The 22412-nt window shown below is 38.9% G+C and overlaps 1 protein-coding gene across 9 annotated transcripts in view; it reads right to left on the bottom strand.

The window, feature by feature from the left end:
• Nucleotides 1-10015: 10015 nt before the first annotated feature.
• Nucleotides 10016-22412, bottom strand: part of CFAP91 (cilia and flagella associated protein 91) — a 62593-nt gene continuing 50196 nt past the window's right edge. For 3 of the 9 annotated variants that reach the window (XM_070242752.1, XM_014732868.3, XM_023623707.2), the window contains exon 17: nucleotides 19874-20254. Coding sequence is in view for 5 of the 9 variants with exons in the window: in XM_014732868.3 (XP_014588354.3) it covers nucleotides 20076-20254 (179 nt within the window). In the remaining 4 variants the exon portion in view is untranslated. Of the gene's footprint in view, nucleotides 10871-19873; nucleotides 20292-22412 lie in introns of those variants that run through there. The other 6 variants (XR_011428828.1, XM_070242754.1, XM_070242750.1 and 3 more) reach the window with 5 other exon arrangements.

Genomic DNA, 22412 nt, shown 5'->3' on the forward strand with positions numbered 1-22412 from the left:
GGCTATTGTGAATAATGCCACTATGAACATTGGTATACAAATATCTCTGTGAGTCCCCGCTTTCAATTCTTTTGGATATAGACCTGGGAGTGGAATTCCTGGGTCATATGCTAGTTTTATGTGTAAGTTTTTTGAGAAACTGCAAACTTTTCTTTGTCTTTTGACAATTTGACTATAATATGTCTCAGTATAGATCCCTTTGAGTTTATCCTTCTTGGAGTTTGTTGAATGTCTTGGATGTGTAGCTTCATGTCTTTGATCAAATTTGGGAATTTTTCAGCCATTCAAATATTCTTTCTGCCCCTTTCTCTCTCTCTCCTCGTTCTGGAGCTCCCATAATGCATACGTTGATCTGCTTGATGCTAGCCCATAGGTACCTTAGCTCTTTGTTCATTTTTCTTCATTCTTTTTTCATTCATACTCCCCAAACTGGATAATTTCAATTGTCCTATCTTCAAGTTCACTAATTCTTTATTCTGCCTCTTCAAATCTGCTGTTGAATCCCTCTACTGAATTTTTCATTTCAGCTATTGTACTTCTCAGCTGCATAATTTCTATTTGGTTCCATTTGATACTTTCTATCAATTTATTGATATTCTCATTTTGTTCATACATTGTGTTCCTGATTTCCTTTAGTTCTTGTCTTTGGTTTCTTTTCATTCTTTGAGTATATTTAAAATAGTTGTTTTAAAATTTTTGTCTAGTAAGTCCAATGTCTGGGCTTCCTCCTGGACAGTTTTGTTAATTTATTTTTTCCTGTGAATGGATCGTATTTTCCTGTTTCTTTGTGATCTTTTTGTTGTTGAAAATTGGACATTTGAATATTATAATGTGTTAACTCTGGAAATCAGATTCTTCTTTTTCCCCAAGCCTTGCTTTTCTTAATTGTTGAAGGCTTAGCGTGTGTTCAAGTAGTGTTTTGACAGAGCTTTCCTTGAATGCCAGGAGCTAAACAAAACAAAACAAACAAAAACGGCACCTCTCCTACCCTTCATGGATCAGCTCTGTCCTGGGGAACTCGTTTAACACTTACCCACTGAAAACGCTCCATCAACCCTCACTTCCTCCTTGCCCTGAGCCTAGAGATCAGCTGGTGGAGAAAACTTTGGGTCTTCTCAGGTCTTTCTGAACATTTGTCCTGTCCTAGGCATGCATGTTGCTTTCTAAACTTCGCAGTATACACAAACAGTTTTGAATTGCCCTAATTTCCCAAAGAAACTCTCCCTTGCTTTTCCTCCCAGGCCTTAGGCAGTCTATTATATGTCCCAAACTTAATCTTTTGCTCAACGCAGGCTTTTTGGTTTGGCTTACAAAGTTTTTGAGCAATGCTTGTCACTTTACCTCTCTGAATGGGCTCCAAGTTAGCAAATCAGAGACAGCACTTTGCATCAGTCCTTCAGTTAGCCCTCACTTTAGGACAGACAAACAATGATTCATGAATAAGGTCTGCTCTGTTTCCTCAAGAACCAGAGACCAGGGTCCCACACAGGGAATACAGGCTGCTGACTTCAAGACTGCTGCTGAGTCAGGGAGGGGGTGTGGCAAGAGCAAGTAAAAATGCCATAAAGCATTTCTACTGGGACGATACATCAAGACCAAGTGCATACATTCCAAAGATGTTGGTTCAACATTCAAAAAAATCACCGTAATTCACCATATTAATAAAGAAAAAGGATAAAAGCGTGTCCCTGTGTCCTGCTTTTTTCTTGATTCAGCATTTGCTTGGTTGTTGTAAATCTTTGACTCTTCAAGAGTTCCTGCAAAGTTAGTTCTGACAGTTGGTGCTTGTTTTTCACTGTTTCTGTGGAGGGACAGGACTTCAGAGCTGCCCGTTCTGCCATTTTGCTGACATCACCATTGCTGGTGGATGACTCATTTCTTGAATTCTTTGTGTATGTCTCAGTTCCCTCCTCTGTGCAAGGAGATGATACAGGTAGCTTGTGGTGAGGCTTTCCTTTTGAGTAAAGTGATCAATAAAATTTAAAAAGCTCTTTCCAGAAGCCCAAGAACGTTTTGTGTTGGGCTTTATGTCCACATTTGTCATAATGGTGAATGACCTCTCCCCAGAAGGAGCTGTAGGCATCTGTCAGTCTTTTTTTTAATGATTAGTACTTTTTGGGTCCTGTGCAAATAAGTCATGAAGACATTTTCCTGTTTTCTTCAAGAAGATTTATAGTTTAAGCTTTTAACTTAATTCTGAAATCCATCTCAAATTAATTTTTGTGTTTGATCAGATGTAGGTGTCAAGATTCATTTCCCCCTTTTCATTTATTCAGTCATTCCAGCACCATTTGTTGAAAAGACTTTTCTTTCCCCATTACACAGCTCTGGCACCTTAGTCAAAAAGCAATGAACTATATACATATGAGCCTACGTCTGGACCCCCTATTCTATAACATTTATCTATCTATGCTTATGCCAATATCACACTGTCTTGACTGAAGCTTTACAACAAGTGTTGAAATCAGGTGGCATGGGCCATTTAATTTTGCTCAAAATTGTTTTGGCTATTCTTAAGCCCTTTGCTTTACCATATAAAATTTAAAATCAATTTATCAAAATTATCAAAATGCCTGTGATATTTTGATTGTGATTACATTGAATCTATAGATCAACTTGGGGAGAATTGACATCATAGTAATATTAAGTACATGAACATGGTATCTCTCTCCAGTTATCTGGGTCATTTTTTTTGCAGTGCTCTGTGGTTTTCAGTGTAGAGGGCTTGTGTGTCTTTTGTTAAATTTACTCTTAAGCATTTAGTTGTTTTTGATGATATTGTAAATAGAAGTTTAAAAATTATCTTCTAATTATTTGCTAATATATGTATATATATTCTTCATATTTCCCTGTGTCCTGTGACTTTGTTAAATAGTTTTAGTATTGTTCCTTAGTATTCCTTAGGTTGTTCCATGTTCTGCAGATAAAGACAGTTTTACTTCTGCCTTTCTAATCTTTATGCTTTTTTCTTGCTTTATTGCACCAGTTAGAACCACTAATACAATATTGAGTAGAAGTGTGATGAGGCTGGATATCTTTGCCTTGTTCCCAATCTTGGGGTGGGGATCATTCAATATTTCCCCGTTGGCTATGATGGTAGCTGTAGGTTTTTTTTTGTTTTTTTTTTTAAGTTGAGTTCAGTTTTTTTTTTTTTTTAAAGATTTTATTTTTTCCTTTTTCTCCCCAAAGCCCCCCGGTACATAGTTGTGTATTCTTCGTTGTGGGTTCTTCTAGTTGTGGCATGTGGGACGCTGCCTCAGCGTGGTCTGATGAGCAGTGCCATGTCCGCGCCCAGGATTCGAACCAACGAAACACTGGGCCGCCTGCAGCGGAGCGCGCGAACTTAACCACTCGGCCACGGGGCCAGCCCCTAGCTGTAGGTTTTTTATAGATGCTTTTGTCAGATTGAGGTAGTTCCTTCTTATCCTAGTTTTTTTGAGAATTTCTAGTCATGAGTGAGTGTGGAATTTTGTTGAATTTTTTCTTCAGTTTTTGAGATCATAACGCTTTTATCCTTTTTCTTTATTAATATGGTGAATTATAGTGATTTTTTGAATGTTGAACCAACATCTTTGGAATATATGCACTTGGTCTTGATGTATTGTCCTGGTTTTTGTTTTGTTTTTGTAGTGCTGAATTTCATGTGGTCACATTTTGTTAATGACTTTTGTATCTATATTCATGAGGGATATAGATCTGTAACCTTATTTTCTTATCTTTGTCAGGTTTTGGTATCGTGATTATATTGGCCTCTTAAAATATGATGGGAAATGTTTCCTCTTTTTTTTCTGAAAGCTTCTGTGTAAAATTGGTATTGATAACCTTAAATGTTTGATGAGTTCACTGCTGAAACCATGTGGTCCTGGAGGTTTCTGTGTGGAAGGTTTTTTGATAATGAATTCAATTTACTTAATAGATATAGAGCTATTCAGATTTTCTATTTATTCTTATATCTGTTTTGGTAAATTTTATATTTCAAGGACTTTGTCCATTCCACCTAAGCTATCAAATTTATTGTTGTAAGTTTTCAAAATATACCCAATTATCCTTTTAGTGCCCATAGGATCGATAGTGACATCCCCTCTTTCACTGTAGTGATACCCTCTCTCCTGTTCTTGACGTCGATAATTTATGTTTTCTCTTTTTTAAACCAGTCTTGCTAGGAGTTTATTAATTTTATTAATCTTTTCAATGAACCAAATTTTTGTTTAGTTAATTATCTCTATTGCTTGTAAGTTTTCTGTTTCATTGATTTCTTCTCTTATCTTAAAATATCCCCCTTATGACTTTGGGTTTACTTTGCTTTTCTTCTTGTATCTTTTCTAGGTAAGAACTTAGAATAATTGGTTTCAAACTTTTTTCTACTATGAACATATAAACTTATACATTTCTCTCTAAGCACTGCTTTAACTGCACCCCATAAATTTTGAAACTGTATTTTCTCAATCATTCTGGTCAAAGCATTTTCTAATTTCCAATGTGATTTTTTTATTTGACTTAAAAGTTATTTTGAAATGTGTTGTTTAACTTCCAAATGGATATTTTCTAACAACTTTTTTTTTTGCTCCCAATTACTAACTTAATTATTTCTGTGGCCAGAGAACATATTCCATAAGATTTCAATCTTTCAAAATTTATTGAGGCTTATTTTATGGCCTGGGATATGGTCCATTTTGGTACATGATCTATGTACACTTGAAAAGAATGTGGCCTGCAGTGGTTGGGTGTAGCATTTTGATTAGGTGAAGGTGGCAGACACAGTTGTTCAAATCTTCCATAACTTTACTGATTTCTTGTCTAATTGTTCTATAAGTTATTGAGAGGAAGGTGTTAAATCTTCAACTCTGATTTTTAGATTTGTCTATTTCTTTCTTTACTTCTGTCGGCTTTGCTTCATGAATTTTGATGCTCAGTTACTAGGTGCATAAATACTTAAGACTGTTCAGTTTTCCCGATGAATTGCTCCTTCTATCATTATGAAGCATCCTTCTTTATCTCTGGTAATACTCCTTGCCTTGAAGTTTCCTTTGCCAGCTATATTAAGAGCCACATGTTTTCTTATGTTAAATATGTTCCTGGCATATCTTTTCCCATCTATTTACTTTCATTCTTTCTGTTTTCCTGTTTAAAGGTATCTCTTACAAATATCATATAGTTGGGTTTTGCTTTTTTTAAAATCCATGTTGACAAACTGTGTCTTTTACTTAGAATATTTAATCCAGTAATATTTAACGTATCTTATAGTTGAATTCAGGTATACTATTTTGCCATTTGTTTTCTATTTATCCCATATAGGTTTTGTTTCTTCACTCCTTCCCTTGTCTGGGTTAAATTTAGTACGTCTTCTCAGTCAGCCAGGGATGTATGGAGAACTTGTCTCGATCCTTTCAGGATCTCTCCATTAAATGTTTGGTTGGTCGGCTGCTCACCCCAACTGGGATTGCATCCTTGTGCTAACAAAGCTGTGGGTATTCCCTGTTCATTTATAACTGAGTTTGCTACCTTTAGCATGTAAAGTCGTCAGATTTCTCCCCACCTCCTCACCTGAATCAAGTCTTCCCCCTCTGGAAGCAAAGTTGCTCGTTAGAAGATTGTCATTCCTGCTGACTGAGCTGGGTGGGGGTTGGGGGAGAGTAGTAGGCTTCTGTTGTTCTTACCTGAATCTCTAGCAGGTTTTCAATCTGTTGTCCATCTCTGGTAGATTTCTAGTGACATAAAGTGGGTATTTTTGACAATTTTGTCCAGTTATATACTTTTATTTAGTGGAGAAGAATTGCTGACCTCTTCTTTCTGTCGTAATTGGAAGCTGACTTTATAGTTATGTTTTAATATAATGTCTTTAACCTTTATTAAAAATAAAATAGTGAGAAGAACATTTTTGCATCTTCTCTAAAACCTCTGTTGGAGGTTTCTTAAGCTGTTGAATGTTGTTTGTGCAAGAATGAGTGGGATAAATTCCTTTCAGGATGTAGTCCAGAAGGTCCCTCCTTCCTTTGTGACTTACTTGGTTCCTTTGTAACAGTCCACAGTTGAATCAGAAAAAGTTAAACCTTTATTTGATAGAAATGAATATTATAAATTAGAATTTTGTTGTTGAAAACTCATTTCACACCGTAAAATACCAAGACATCATAAATGTTCTCCAAAACCACACAAATATTTGCTTCTACAAACATTAAGAATGCTGAATTTCATTCAATAAATACTTGTTGAGAGATTACCATGTGCCAGAGACTGTGCCAGGCACTGGGAATCAAAACAAATGAACTCAGGAGGCACAGCTGCTGCCCTGCCCTCAGAGCTAACAGGCCGGTTGGTGAGAGAGAGGATTATGCAGGCAATTACAGTCAAATGGGATATATGCTATCGCACACGAAGTACAGGTTTTATATTGTGCCCAGTATCAGTGTTTCCTCCCACATTTTCTTTTTTGTCTTTGGAATCCTTGAAGCTTTAGAAATAAAATATTGTTAAAACCTAGGCTGAAGACGTGTCTTCCATGGTAAGTCTCTCTGAATGTTAAATGCTTGACAAGGGACAGTCTCCTTGGGAAAGGTTTCTCCTATTCTACACCTTGAACATGCATTAGATCACTTGAGAAGGTTTTAAAAAATACCCTTGTCTGGCTCCACTTCTAAAGAGTCTGTCTTAAGTGGTCTGGAGAGAGGCCTGAGAACCAATCTTTTTAAAAGTGATTTTAACTCGATGATTTTAAGATGCAGCCGTGGTTGAGAACCATCACAGCCCTTGCTTCCAGTTTCCTCATCATTTGACGCCTATAATAAAAGATGCCTCCTTCTTCAAAGGTTTTAGTTAAATTTTCTGGGAAATTCTTCTTCATGATATGTATGGCTTTCTTCTACTGCTCTGGTGTCTGGTAGAGAGGGAGCCCTTATTATCAACACTTTAAGGTTCTTCAGAACGTGGGGCACTCATTTCTCTCCCCCATTTGTGGACAAGGAGGGCTGACAGCACATCCGTATTCTCTCTCTTTTACTCTTCCCCAGGTGAGATGGAGAAACTCGCCTGATTGGTTAGAGACTGACATCCACTGGGCCACTTTTTACATAGAAGTAGGTGTAGCTACTTTGCCTTTTTAAAAGCAGGAAAAATGCTCCACCCATATCTCTTTTGCTTCTGTCCCATAATGATAGTAAAAGTAGCCAATTGGTGCTTACTGGGTGCTTACCATATGCCAGGTGCTGTTATAAGCCTTTTACATAAATGAATTCATTACATCCTCATACCAACCCCATGATGTACATCCTATAGTTATATCATTTTAGACAGGAGGAAGCTAAGGCTTGGTGAGGTTAAGTAACTTGTTTGAGGACACACTGTCGTTGGGCTGGGATTTCAATCCAGATCATCTGGCTCCAGAGCCTAGTCTCTTAACCTCCACGCTACTGCACTGCTAGGGTGCTCACTTGGCTTTAGCGCCACAAGAGTAGGCACAGCTGGAGGCCATTCACTGTCACTCATGCTCGTTGGCATTCTCCATTCTACTGGTAACTGGCTGTGAGCCTCTGCAGCCTGCTGCATAAAAGTACTCCAAGCCTTCCTAGCAGGTGCAGCTTTGCTCCCAAGCGGGTTCCATGGTCCAGAATTGAGGAGGGGGATGACAGTCACGGGAGCTTCCCTTGAACCAACGTACACTAGACTTCAATCTGTCTGGGAGCTCTGTTCCTCAAGATTTGGAATCCCTCATCCCAAAGGGAGCCTTTACTCACACCGCACACTCTTCCTTGGATTTTACCTCGCCTGTTCTTATGCATTTTGAAGAGAGGCAATGCCTTTGTCAAGTGGCGCAAGGATCACTGCACCTGATTGTGCATCCATGTGAAAAGTTTTCTGCCTCAGAAATCAGTTGTGGTTGTGTGTTGCTATTGACTGGATTAGTCTAGTCCCGGTCCACTACGTGGCTCCAGTTGCCATGATCACATGGCTTTAAACATGAGTTTTGCTCATCACTCGAAGTGTTTTATTTTCAAGAGCAAAGGTTATTAAAATTCGGGAATTTTAACTAAAGCCATTATAAGTAGAGGGTTGCTAGTATCAGGAAAAAGTTTTCCTCTCCTGGTAAACTTCAATTAGCTAATGAGGATTCTGTAATACCTTATATTTTTGTTACCACACAAACGGCATGATCTGCTCACTGTGAAACAAAAGCCAATCAACAAGAGGCAAGATGGTGGCAGAGAAAGGGCATTTTATTATACCTTGCTAGCAAGAGGGAAGATGGCTGATTAAGGTCCAAAAGAACCATCTTAAAGGGGCACAGAATCTTGAACAGTTATATAGGCCAGTGGGTCATAGGGGAGGGGGTTAGGAATGTTGACCCTCTGGTGTTGCAGAGTGGGAGTCGCCACACAAAATCTTTCAGTTTTCATTGATGATGGCTATCAGCATAGACTCTCTGTGTGGGGGTCATCACATTCCTAAGGAACTCAAAAGAAAGAAGATATCGTCTTATTGCAGCTGGGAGGTGTATGCACAAGCAGGGGTCATAAAATCTCAGAGCAGGTGGATCTCCTGGAGGGGGCAAATCCAGCTGGATTAGTTAGTCAGAGGTCATTCAAATTTACAATATGGTCTGTCTTCTACAATATGGCTTCCCTTATGTCAACCTTGTGTTGTGCTGGCTTCATTTTCATTTTTGTCTAAATACAAAGCTGAGTTTTAGAAGACTACATAAGGATACAATTTTTTAAAGAAAATATTCTAAGTTTCCTTACATCCTATTAGAAGCCACCTGAAATCCTTTTTCAAAGTAGGCATTGACTTTAACTTTAGTTCACCTCTATATAGCAGAGACAGGCAAACTACGGCCCATAGCCAAACCCGGCATGCCGCCAGTTTTTGTACATTTTTGTAAAGTCTGATTGAACACAGCCACTCTCATTCATTTATGCCTTACCCATTGCTGCTTTCCCCCAACAACGGCAGAGTTGAGTGGTTGCAGCAGAGACCGCCTGGCCTGTAAAACCTGAAACAGTTACTCTCTGGCTCTTTACAGAAGAGTCTGCTGTTCCCTGCTGTACAGCATCCCCCACCTCTACCCCATCACGCCGGACTCGCATCTTCTCATTTTGTGTTCCTGATTTCTTATTTCACAAGTGAATAATAGCACCTTCTCCCTAGATCAGGTTAGCGTGTTTAAAGGAACGAGACAGAATTTGACTCCTCCTTACGTGGGCAGTACTTGGCTGCTGCTCACTTATCCTCGGGGGAAAAGTTGCCCCAAGCCTAGTTTTCCTAGGACACGGTCAACCCTTTCAAGTTTGCATGGTCAAGTATTTTTTCAGCTCAGAAAATCTTTTATTATAACTTGGATTATTGTTTCTATTGTATTTGTGTTGGTTTCCTCTTTAAGAATTCCTACTGCTTGTAAGAGTGTCATCCAGAGCTGGCCTCTGTCATTTTCATCTCTTTGCCCTTTCCTTCCCAGCCCACACTGGATGGCTTAACACACTTGTCAGCAACATCACCTGTTTTGTTCTCTGCTGTGAGATTTCTGTTATTTTAACTGCATCCAAATGGATGTCAGTGGATTTTTAATCTTCTTGTACATTTTTTCCATCTTCCCCAGCATTCTTTGCTTTTTAGCCTGCATCTGTCTGTCTTTTGGCCTCTGTCTGTTCTTATTATTCCCTGCTTCAGTTCCCTAAGAGGCCATTTCTTCTTGCCTTCTATTAAAAGCACCAAGCAGGTAGTTTCTGAAGTTTTTCTTTCTTTCTTTCTTTTTTTTTTTGAGGAAGATTAGCCCTGAGCTAACATCTACTGCCAATTCTCCTCTTTTTGCTGAGGAAGATTGGCCCTGAGCAAACATCTGTGCCCATTGTCCTCTAGTTTATATGTGGGACGCCTGCCACAGCATGGCTTGCCAAGTGGTACCATGTCCGCACCTGGGATCCCAACTGACGAACCCCAGGCCACCAAAGTGGAACATGCGAACTTAACTGCTGGACCACTGGGCCAGCCCCCTGAAATTTTTCTTGTTTCCTATATTAAGATATTTTCTATGATAGGTTTTATTCTGATTTCAGAGTAACATACAATTTCTTTTGTAAATTCTTTACATGGGTCTTTACATTTAATGTAAATTCTTTACATTCCAACATCTTGACTTGTTGTTGATGCTTTTGTTTATTGTTTTTCCTATTTACTGATCTTGAAATGAGGAGGGATCCATTCAGCCCTGATGCTTGTCAACACACAGGCTGGACAGATTGCTCTCCAACAGCACCCTCTCTATGGGTGTTGCATGAATATACTTCTTAGATCTAGAGCTCAGTAGTGGTTGATGTGCCATTGTACAGATATGCCACGGTTTATTTTTCTGTTCCAATGTAGATGGATATTGAGTTTCCAGTTTAGGGGCTATCATGAATCGTACTGCTATGAACATTCTTGTCGTGCCTGTTGGTGCACATACTAATGCATTTCTACTGGGTTTATATCTAGGAGATGAAATGCTGGGTTACGAGGTATGCATATTTTTCAACCTTAGTAGATAATGCCAAAGTACTACGAATAACAAACCAAAACCACTTAAATATTCAATAACATTTCTTTTTGTTTGATTCAACAAGCCAGGATGTCCTCATAGTTAACAAAATGTTGAAATGATACATGAAAAAATTTTCTCTTGAAGTAGAGCGTCTAGGAAACACCAAAGAAAATAAAGCTCCTTCATTTGATTATTATTCCTGAAAATCATTTTAAGTTAGTGGGAATTTAAGGGAAATAAACCTCTTTCCTCATGAATCACACACTGACAAGTCCTTAAGAGCTGCCCATCTTGGGAGAAGCACAGACTACTGGATCCTTTACGATGATTTGTAGATCTTCCTTTAAAAAAGATCATAATCTGTAAAAAAACCCACGTGAATGTTTATGATTATGTCATCTTTTTAGAAACAAACATTATCAGATCAACACATCCAAAAAATTACTGTGATATAACTACACAGAGCCTTGGTTTTGAAGTCAGACAGTCCCAGACATAGCCCAGCTCTGTCACTTACAAGCCCCATGATTTAAACATTTATGAACTCACAGGGTCGCAGTTTCTGAATTCTAGCACTTAAAATAAAATTTTAACGGGGTTATAATAGAAAACTTCATATGTGTGCCTCATTAAAAAATTCAAACTACAAATGGATATAAACGTGAGGAGAGTACATCTCTTTCCCCCAAGTCTGACCTCCACTCCCCAGCTTCCATGCCTGGCAACAACTACTTACCAGTTTCTTGTTGATCTTTCCAGAAATATTCTGCGTATCCTGCAGGCATAATGTATGTATATATGTGTTTGTATACATACATTCGTATTTCTAACTTTTAGTTATGGAATATGACACATATTAGAAAGTACAGAAAACCAACGTGCAGCTTAATGAATTAATGTGACGTGCTCATCTGTGTAAATACCACCCCACTTACTCCTTCCCAATCACAACCCTCTCTCTAGCCTCTAAAAGTAATCACTATTCTGATTTATATTTGATTTTTACAGTAATCACTTCCTTGCTTTTCTTTATATCTTTACCTCCTATGTGTGCATTCCTACACACCATTAGTTTAGTGCTGATTTTGAACTTTATATAAACATACTCATACTGTAGATTTTGGGGGGGATTTAGCTTCTTTCTATCTTTACTATGTTTGTGAGATTCATCCATATTGTTGTATTTAGTTCTACTTCATTCATTTAAACTGCTGTAGAGTAGAAACTGACAAACTTTCTCTGCGAAGGGATTGATAGGGAATATTTGAGGCTTTGTGAGCCACAAGACAAAATTGAGGATATTCGGTGGATACTCAAATACCAAGAAAGGAAACAAATTTTCACAAATTTTTTATTGATAAAATTCAAAAGATAGTAATAACAATTGGCTACAGTTTTTTGTAATACAGGTCTACCAATGAGAAGGATGGAACTCTTATTTAGGGTATAACATTTTGCTTAATTGGAGTTGAAATCATCAAAGTGTTCATCTGTTAATGGTGATGTGCAATGAGACTTCCTCCCATCTTTGAAAATGTCTTTCCCACAGATAGGTGCTGCCAATACTGACATCAATCCACGAGTGTATGCTTTTAATTGTGCATGTTTATTAGTTGGAAGGGACTTGTAGCATTCCAGTAGATTCTTCTCCTAATACCTGCCTTTTAGCATGTCACTGCAATGCAGATCAATCACTTCCAACTGAAGGTTAGGTGGACAGGCCTCCACTGCACAGTTAAATAGATTTTGAAATACGGAAATTTCCTTTGCACTTGTTTCGAGGTCCAAAAAACACTCCTGGAAGTATAGTTAAAGCTTAGAAAATATATTCACTGCCAATATGTGTGGGAATTGAAACGGTGCTTTTTGTTTTAACTTTTGACAGCACAGGAAGTATATAAAGCAGCTTACCAGTACTTGCGATTCAGACAATGTTAGCTGCCATTGAAATGACTTTACTATAGTATAAACTCTGCACAGAAGCTCTGTTTTGCCGTGTAATTTTAGGTTGGATCCATTAAAAAATATTACCAAGTCTGCAGCAAGAGCTAATTTCCAAAGCCATTCAGTGTTCCATAATAGTGGTTAAAGGTAGTTTTCTCACTTAGAAAAATCTCAATCTTGGTCTGAGCTCAAAATATTGCACTAAAACATTACTATTGCTAAGCCATGGAACATCAGTGTGGTGAGGCAAGTCAGGATATTCAGCTATTTCTCACCCAAAAGCCCATAAATTCATGCAACAATGAATCAACAATGGTTAAATCCACCGGACTGAGTGAAGATCACCCTTTGACACAGCTGGTTAAATAACACAAAGGTTCAAACGTTTTGCCACTGGGAAAAAGTTATTGAGCAAAAACCTAAAGCTGACATTCGTGGGGAAATTTGGCCTTACGTTTGGGGCGCCTCTAGACTCCAATCCATCCTCTGGCCCACACAGACTTTAAAAGCCTTGCTGGTTTCTGTTCCCTCTAGAAAGCTTGTGCCCAGGCTTGGCCAGTGCCCCAAGGGAAGAAAATGGCCAGTGGTCTGAGATCACTTAGGAAGGACTCTTTCCTTCCCCTGTTTCAGCTCCTCTAGTCCCCTTTATTTCCACAGCTCTCCAGTGCCTTTAAAAATAGGACGTTCACGACGTATCCGTTATTTTCTCTAATTGTTGCAGCCTCTGCTGCATCCTACCTAGAGCCAGAAGACACGTCTATTTTCTGTTTTATTAATTCCTGTTGTTATTTTTATTTTATGATTTCCTTCCTTTTGCTTCTTTGAATCTAATTTGCTGTTCTTTTTCTAATTTCTTGAAAAGGATGCTTAGTCTTATTTTCACCTTTTATTTTCTAATAAATTCCTGTAAGACTACAAATTTCCAACGAAGCACCGCATTAGCAGCATTCCACGTCTGATACGTACATAGCATTTTTGTCATTTTTCAGTTCAAAATATTTTCTGTTTTCTATTCTGATACTTTCTCTGATGAACAGATTATTTATACCTGTATTTATTAATTTCCAAACATATTAGAATTATCTGGTCATTGATTTCTAGTTTCATTGCATTTTTATCAGAGAACGCACTTTTCATTTCAACTCTTTGAAATGGTTGACACTTGCTTTATGACAGAGTGTATAGTCAGTTTTTGTAAACGTTCTGTGTGTGCCTAATATGCATTCTATAGTTTTTGGGTGTAATATTCTATAAATTTCCATTAGGTTATTTATTAATTATGTATCTCAAATCTTCCATTTTTCACTATTTTTTTCTCTGTTTGCTCCATCAGTTCCTGAAAGAGACTAGAATTTCCTCACATTATTATGGATTTGTCTATTTCTCCTTGAAGGTCTATCAAATTTTGCTTCATATAGGTTGAGGCCATATTATTAGATATATTCAAATACTGTCTCATACTTTTTCACGGTATCTTTTTCTGTCTTTTAACTTGTAACCATTCTGTATATTTAGATTTTATACACATCTCTTATAAATAGCATAAAATTGAGTTGTTTTTTATTCAGTCTGACAAATTCTAACTTTACTTTGAGCATTTGGTCTATTTACATTTAATGTAGTTAATGACGACTCAGTGATAAACACCTACCATTTTCTTCAGTGCTTTCTATTGGTTCTATTTGTTTCCCTTTTCTCTCCTTTCTATCCTCCTTTTGTATTGTGTTTTTTATTTATTCCATTTTTTCTATTAGTTTAGATGTCATACATGTTTTTACTATCCTTTAGGAGTTAGACTAGAGGTTATAAAATGTTTCCTTGATTTATCACAGATAATGTTAAATGATACCTTTATCCTCCTCCTAGACAATGCAAGTGTCTTAAGATAATTTAATCCATTTATGCCCTTTCTGACTTATTTGCTACTTTTGTTGTGTAACTGTACTGCTGCTATTGTTGCTGTTTCTTTTTATGGTGGTTTTATGCAGTCAATAAATATTTATCCACATATTAATTCTTTATTTACTTCCAACCTTCCAACTGGGATAATTTTACTTCTGCTTGAATAACACCCTTTAGTAATTTCCTGTAGTACAGATCTCCTAGTGACAAATTTTCTCAGTTTTGTTTGTCTGAAAATGTCTTTCATTGTCATTCTCAAAGGATATATTTGCATGGTACAGAATCCTATTTATTATACTATTTCAGCATATTGAATATACCATTCTACTATTTTCTGGCTTTGTTTCTGATGAGAAGTCAACTGTCAACTTAATTACTGCTCTCCTGAGGGTAATTCATCCTTTTTCTCTGAATGCTTTCAAGATTTTTTTCTTTTGTTTTCAGCAGTAATATTCAAATGCGCCTAGGTATAGATTTCATTTTAATTTTTCTGCTTGGTATTAAGAAGACTTCTTAAACATTGAGCCTTTCAACAGTTTTAGAAAATTCATATTTCATATGATTTCCCAACATATTTCTTCTCTTAGCAGTCAAATTTCTTGAATCCATGTTCCATGTCTACTATTCTTTTCTCTCTTCCTAAGGATTAAGTTATCATACATCTATCCTTTCTTCTCTTTTGTAGTTTCCATCTCTTTGTCTCTGTGTTCTTTCCAGGTAAATTCTTTCAATCTATCTTCTAATTTACTAGTTTTCTCTTTGGCTGTATCTATCCTGCTGTTAAATGCATTCATTGAGTTTCTCAAGATGACTATTGTTTTTTATTTTTTTTCAGATGGGCACCTGAGCTAACAACTGTTGCCAGTCTTTTGTTTTTTTCCCTGCTTTTTCTCCCCAAATCCCCCCAGTACATAGTTGTATATTTTAGTTGTGGGTCCTTCCAGTTGGGGCATGTGGGACGCCACCTCAGCATGGCCTGATGAGTGGTGCCATGTCCACGCGCAGGATCCAAATGGTGAAACTCTGGGCTGCTGAAGTGGAGCGCATGAACTTAACCACTCAGCCACAGGGCCGGCCCTGACTGTTGTATTTCTAAATTCTAGGATTTCTCTTTTTTCTCAGATTTGCTATATCATTTTTATCATTTCTAGTTCTCCTGAAAATTTCAATATTGACTTTCACTTCTTTGAACATAGTATCTTAGTCAGCTCAGGCTGCCATAACAAAATACCATAGCCTGGGTGGCTTAAACAGCAGAAGTTTATTTTCTCCCAGTTGTGGAGGCTGGAAGTCCAAGATCAAGGTACCAGCATGGTGGGTTTCTGGAGAGGACTCTCTTCTCGGCTTGTAGATGGCTGCCTTCTTGCTATGTCCTCACACAGCAGGGAAAGAGAGAGAGAGCAAGCTCTCTGGTGTCCCTTCTTATAAGGGCACTGTTTCCATCATGAGGGACCCACCCTCATGATCTCATCTAATCCTAATTATCTCCCACAGTCCTCATCTCCCAATGTCATCATATGGGAGGTCAGGGCTTCAAATATGAATTTTGGGAGGACACAATTCAGTCCACAGGAATCCATGCCAGTCCCCCCAAATTCATGTCCTTCTCACATGCAAAATATATTCATTCCATCCCAACAGCCCCAAAAGTCTTAACTCATTTGAGCATCAACTCTAAAGTTGAAGGTCTCATCTAAACATCATCTAAATCAGATATGGGTGAGACTCAAGATACGATTCATCCTCAGGCAACGTTCCTCTTCAGCTGTGAACCAGATAAATTATGTGCTTCCAAAATACAATGGTGGAACAGGTGTAGGATAGATACTCCTGTTCTAAAAGGGAGAAATCAGAAGGAAGAAAGGAGTAATGGGTCCCAAGCAACTCCAAAACCTAGCTAGACAAATTCTATGGGATCTTAAAGCTTAAGATGAACCCTCTTTGGCTCAATGTCCTGCCTTCCAGGTCCACTGGGATGGCAGCATTACTCCTATGGCCCTGGGGAGTGGCCCTGCCCCTTCGGCTATGTTGTGCCCCATCCCCACGGCTCTCAGTGGGGGTCCCATCACTGCAGCTCTGCCAGGGTAGGGTCCCAGGGACGGCCCCACCCTTAAGGTTCTGGGGAGAGGCCATCTCACCTATTGAAACTGAGGCGGTGGCCCTGATAATATCTGAAATGCCTTCAGGGTTATTTTTTCCTTTTCTTGAAGAACTGTGCACATTCACAGCATAATAGCTCTGTCGTCTCATCCTGTCAAATCCAAGAAGTCTGACAGCCTTCCTTCATGTCATCCTGTCTCCATCCCCTTCACTTCAAACTGGCAGTGTTCCTAGTCTTACAGCCTCATAAACTCTTTATCAAATAGCTGTTCAGCCACACCCTTAGTGTTCTTTTCAGAATAAACTTTCTCATTTTTTTGAAACATACATAGGCTGAGAACTTTTCAAATCTTCAAGTTCTTGTTCCTTTTTGCTTAATTCCTTTTTCAATTCATCTCTCTCCTTTCATGTTTTCCTATAAGCAGTCAGGGGGAACCAAGTCACTCCCTCAATACTTTGCTTAGAAATCTTCTCAGCTAAATATCTAATTTCATCGCTCACAAGTTTTATCTTCCAATAATACTGGAACAAGTTCAGCATGTTTAGGTATTTGTTACAGCGGCTGTCCACTCCTGGTACTAAGATCTCTCTTAGTTGGATCAGGCTGCCATAACAAAATACCACAGAATAGATGGCTCAAACAACAGAATTTATTTTCTCATAATTCTGGAGGCTAGAAGTCCATGTAGCAAGCATGGTTATTTTAAAATCTCTCTAATAATTCCAATATTTTAGATCCCTTTAGGTCTGTTTCTATTTTCTTTGATTTCTACTGCTGCTTGTTCAATGCCTTCTTATGTACCTGGATTTCCTTGGTTGTGTTCTGGAAATTATACATGAAAAATTGTTTGTGAAAATAAATTGAGGTCCAGAATGATGTCAACTTTCTCCAAAGAGAATTTAAGTTTTGTTTCTGACAAGTTCCATGACGCAACAGGGATCAAAGATCTCTTTAATTCAATTTCTGGGATTGAGAATTTTTTTTGATCATTCAGATGATTGGAAGCTAACCTGTAGTCTATGTGAGGCCCAGTTTAGTTCCAATTCACTCTTATTATCGGGACATAGCCTTTTGGAGTCCCAAGCCAAATGGAGGTGGGTTACCAGGGCCTCAACCTTGACTCCAGTTTTTGTCGCCCGGGGTTTTGCAAAGCTGGTGAAAGCGTTGCTTAGCCTTTCAGCCACATTTTCTAGAATTTTCATATTCTTTCAGAAAAAAAGTGGCTCCAAACGCCAGACTCAACTTTCTGAATTTGTCTTCTCTTAGATTTTTGCCCAGAAATTCTTTACTATTTAGTTGGCTCTCCATTGTCTTCAAGCTGATTAAAATATGTTTTTAATCAATGGTCCATGCTTACTGCCCCCTTCTCTAAGCATGATTACATAATCTCACATCTGCCCCTCCCCACTTCCCTCTGAGAGCAGGAAGAAGGAGAGCACACTGTGGGGCAGCCAAGCACGAGGTTCCAACCATTTACTCAAGCACCAAGAAGATGCTTTAGTAATTTATTGGCTGATCTTCCTCGCTGAGTGTCTGTAGTTTGCCTGGCAACTAGAATTTTTTTGAAATTATGTTTTATAACTACAATATGCTTTACATAGGTTTTAATCAAATGTATTTTACTTTCACTAAATATAAAAGAGAGAATAAATTTTTATTTTTTTTAAGATTGGCCCTGAGCTAACATCTGTTGCCAATGTTCTTTCTTCTTCTTCTTCTCCCCAAAGCCCCTCACTACATAGTTGTTTATTCTAGTTGGAGGTCCTTCTAGTTCCGCTACGTGGGATGCTGCCCCGGCATGGCTTCATGAGCTGGGCTAGGTCTGTGCCCAGGATCTGAACTGGCGAACCCTGGGCTGCTGAAGCGGAGCAGGCAAACTTAACCACTTGGCCACGGGGCCGGCCCTGAGAAAATCATTTTTACACTCCTCTGGCTTGATTTCACAGATCACCATGTACGTCACAGAACAGATGTTATACTCAGAAGTAAATGCAAATGAATTCAATTCAGATTATGTAAATTATTAATCTTAATAAATTTATATGTAAGAAAAATGACTACCCCAACATTAAGTCTGATTTTTATCACAATAATAAGATAGGCAAAATGTCTTGGTCTTTGAATTTATATTATACAGATAGTATATAACATTATATGTAAACACACAGTTTATAGCTCCAATGATTTCAGAGGTTTTTCATTATTAATTAAAAAAAAGATTTTCTGCTGTAACTCACAGCCGCATCTCGGTATCTAAGAGTCCTTTATCAGCTTGCTCTCTGCTCTCTTTCATAACTGCCCCCTCATCTCAACCTTCTTTCCACGATCCTCTTTGATTGGGACTTAAGGTCCCGATAGATTCCCCTTGGTCACATGTACGTGCGCAAACCTCAAGTGAAGGGAAATTATTTGCATAAGATTATACGGTCAGTGGCAGAGCTGACCAACACCCAAACCTTCTGAATGCCAGGCTCAAACTTCCCCCTAAGCCCCGGTGCTTCCCTAACCTGACAGCCTACCCTCAGGCCAAAACAGCGGACATGTGCCTCTCCCACGGGGCTGGGGGCGGGGCGGGGCGGGGGTGGTGGTTGAGGGAGAAGGTAGAACTAATGGGTTCACTCCCCTTCCCCTTCTCAGAATTTTACTTTCAGTCGACTCTCTAGCTCTGTTCTGTAATCTGACGAGGTGGTATGTGTCAGCTATGTCACCAAGCAACATTACCCAAGGTAAAAATGACCCCTGATTGGTAACCAGCAACTGACTGGCAGGAATTATAAATGAACTATAAATACCTAATAGGAAACCACAGCTTTGAGCTTTCCTGAGTGTGCTGGCTTTTGTAACTGGACAAATCCATCGGGGGGACCCTGGAAACTTTGCCTATAGAATTATTACAAGAGATACTGGCCTCTGGGGCATGTAAACTGGGGCAGCTCCTATACCCACCCAATGCAAATCTTTTTTCCTTGCACCTGAGCTTTGCAGCCTGGGGGCTAAAGAAAATAGCTGTGTGTTCTGTAAGGATATGGCAAGAGTTCGCAGAGGAAAAGAAATGCTTGATGCTGTGCTGCTGGGAGCCGTGGTTCCTGTCTTATATCTTTCTGAGTAGATTGACACTCAAATCAATTAAATATGGCCTATGTTAGTCTCGTGAGTATGAATGTTTAGTTGAACCTAAGACCAACCCCCGGTGGGCATTGCAGAAGGTACCTGGGCCAGAACTGGGCAGACTGTGCCTCATGCTCTGCTTACAGCCAGCACAATGCGATAGAGGTATCCTGTCTACCTCCAGAAGAAAGGTTTTTTCTATAACACTGACACATTTTGCAGCTTTATTTGTGATGGAGTATAGTTACATGCTAAAAGAACCCATAAAAAATAATCTAGAATCCTGTTTTCAGGTCACAAGAGTCCAATTGCTATAATATCAACTTTATTCTCTACTAATTTCAATAGGAGATTCCATAACGTAGATGAAATGCGCCAATTCAAATGGGAGTGCGTCGTTTCCTTAAACAATGGACAGTCCTTCACTTTGCCATTTTTATGGCACGGAGCTGAATGACGCTGCTTCTCCTTCTCTCTCTACTTCCTTCCAGATGGAAAATCAAACTCACCTTAGCTGTTTTCCTCATTTTGAGTTTCTTCCTCTCTAAATTGTCCCTCCTCAGGTAAATTGTCAGTGTCTGGGACCTCATCTTGCTTTTGCTCAGCAAAATTCTGTCTGAGCATGGCTTCCGTCTGCCTGTGGATGACCTGATGGGCTGCAAGAACGTGCTTCCGCTGAGCGTTCCTCACTGTGCCGAAGAGATGGAGGAATTTTACTCTGAAAGTCTGAATGAAATCATTCCCAAAGGTTTTCAAGACACTAGTGATAGAAATGATAATTTTGCAAACAACATATTCTTTTGCTGAAGGCTAATTGGGTTAAATAAAAATTACCTGCTCTTTCTTTTAGGACCCCTTCTAAAGGTAACGAAACCCAAGTCTTATTATCCCTGCTCTCCTGTTCCCGCTCTCTGGTTCGGTCGCATCATACTCCTCCCCACCTTGCCTCATCCCACTCCTCAGCAGCTTCCCTCGCCTGGAAGGTCTGCACTCCAAATCCTTCCCTTTCCGCAAAGCCCAGCGCGAGTCCCAGCTCCTCCAGGACATCTGCTCTGGCTGTGTGAGCCCACAGTGCCATTACCGCACTGGAGTCTGTACCAACCCATTCAGCACTGAAGCAATTCACGTGAGTTACATGTTCTTCTTTACCTAGATGACAAATGACTTAAGGTAAAGACCCTATCTCATACTTCTCCTTGAGCTTCACTTCCTAACATGGAAGGCACCTGTTGATTGATGATGAGTTTCTGAGCTCATGGCTTTAGAAGGTGGTCCTAGCTCCATATTCTAAGAATATTTATTATCAAGGCTTAGTATGTTTAAGCACCCCACTTCCCTTGGAAAGGAGTAATCATGATGATGATGATGATGCTAGCAGTTAGCATTTGTCCTTACTGTATACCAGACTCTGTTTTAAGCAGTTGGCATGTAATTATTCATTTAAACCACCCCACACCCTAAAGAGAGTATTATTAGTATCCCCATTTTCAAATGAAGAAACTGAGACACAGAGAGATTAGGTAATTTGCCCAAAGTCACACAGCTAGTAAAAGACAGAAGTACTGTGGATTCTGTGCTATTCAAGTCTCAGCCAGTTTACATAGGGTAAATCATACAGCAGCTTATAGCACTTCCCAGTAGTAGGGGTGAAAGAATGGGGGCTTTGGAGCCATACAGACCATGGTTCAAATATGCATGTCGTAGAATGTCTCTAATTTCCTTAACTGAAAAATGAGAACACATCTACAGCTGTTAGAAGAAATTGAAATAATGTACCTTTAAAAATCCTTAGTACGTTGTCTGGAACCTAACATGCATCTAAAATTTGGGAGTAATTGTTATTTTACATTTATATACAGGTATCCTCAAGGTGTTTCCATCCATCAGCTTTTTAAAAAATGAGATATCTCCAAATGGTCTTTATACAATATTTGCTTAATTTGGGGTAAAGGGTATATATAATACATATGGTTCTTTTTTTTTAAGAGAGACACTAAAGGTCCTAGCGTGTGCTCCCTGTCCATGTGGCTTTCTTGATTTGGCATAAACACAGAGGAAGAGGCTAAGAACTCACCCACTTGCCCACAGACAAGTCCCATTGGATTCCTTCAGCTCAAGTGCCCCCTCAGCTCAAGGAGCTGGGGGAGGGGTCACAAACTAGGAACTATTCAACACACTACTTCCCCCTCCTTCACTTCCCTCAGGTGGAATTTATCTGAAGCAGGCTGATCTCACTTCAGGCCTGGGAGAAGTGAAAAAGAGTTGAGCATTTTCTTAAGGATCTAGAAAATACAAGATCCCTTTTATAACATAGGTGACACAAATATTTATTTAATCTGGAAATTAAATTTTGTTGCTATAGGTATTATTACACACTGTTGACAGGTGTATGAATTAGAACAGTCTTTTTGTGGGGGCAATTTGGTAGCATCTATCAAAATGTAAAATGCATACATCCTATTTCCAGCACTGCACTGCTAGAATTTACTCTCAGAAACATGACCAGGATATGTGGAAAATATATTGATTGCAGCACTGCTGTTTATAGGAAAACACACTGGAAACAAACTAAATACTTATTGCTAGACAGTACTGGCTTAAAAATTACAGTACAATCATGTAATGGAAAAATAAGATATTTCTTTGTTCTCTTCAAATGCATTAGAACGCCACCATTCCTTTATCCTTGGTTAAGTGATCTGAAATATTACACACTTTTCTCTTAAACCTCCAGAATTCCCATGCATAACTCTGAAACATTCCGAGCCATCATTTCACTTATAAATATTAGTCTTCTCCCAGGTACACCCCTCCCTCTGGGATCAGATCTGTCACCAATAGTCTGAG

The sequence above is a fragment of the Equus caballus genome, chromosome 19 (assembly GCF_041296265.1).
Source record: "Equus caballus isolate H_3958 breed thoroughbred chromosome 19, TB-T2T, whole genome shotgun sequence".
Classification (NCBI taxonomy): domain Eukaryota; kingdom Metazoa; phylum Chordata; class Mammalia; order Perissodactyla; family Equidae; genus Equus; species Equus caballus.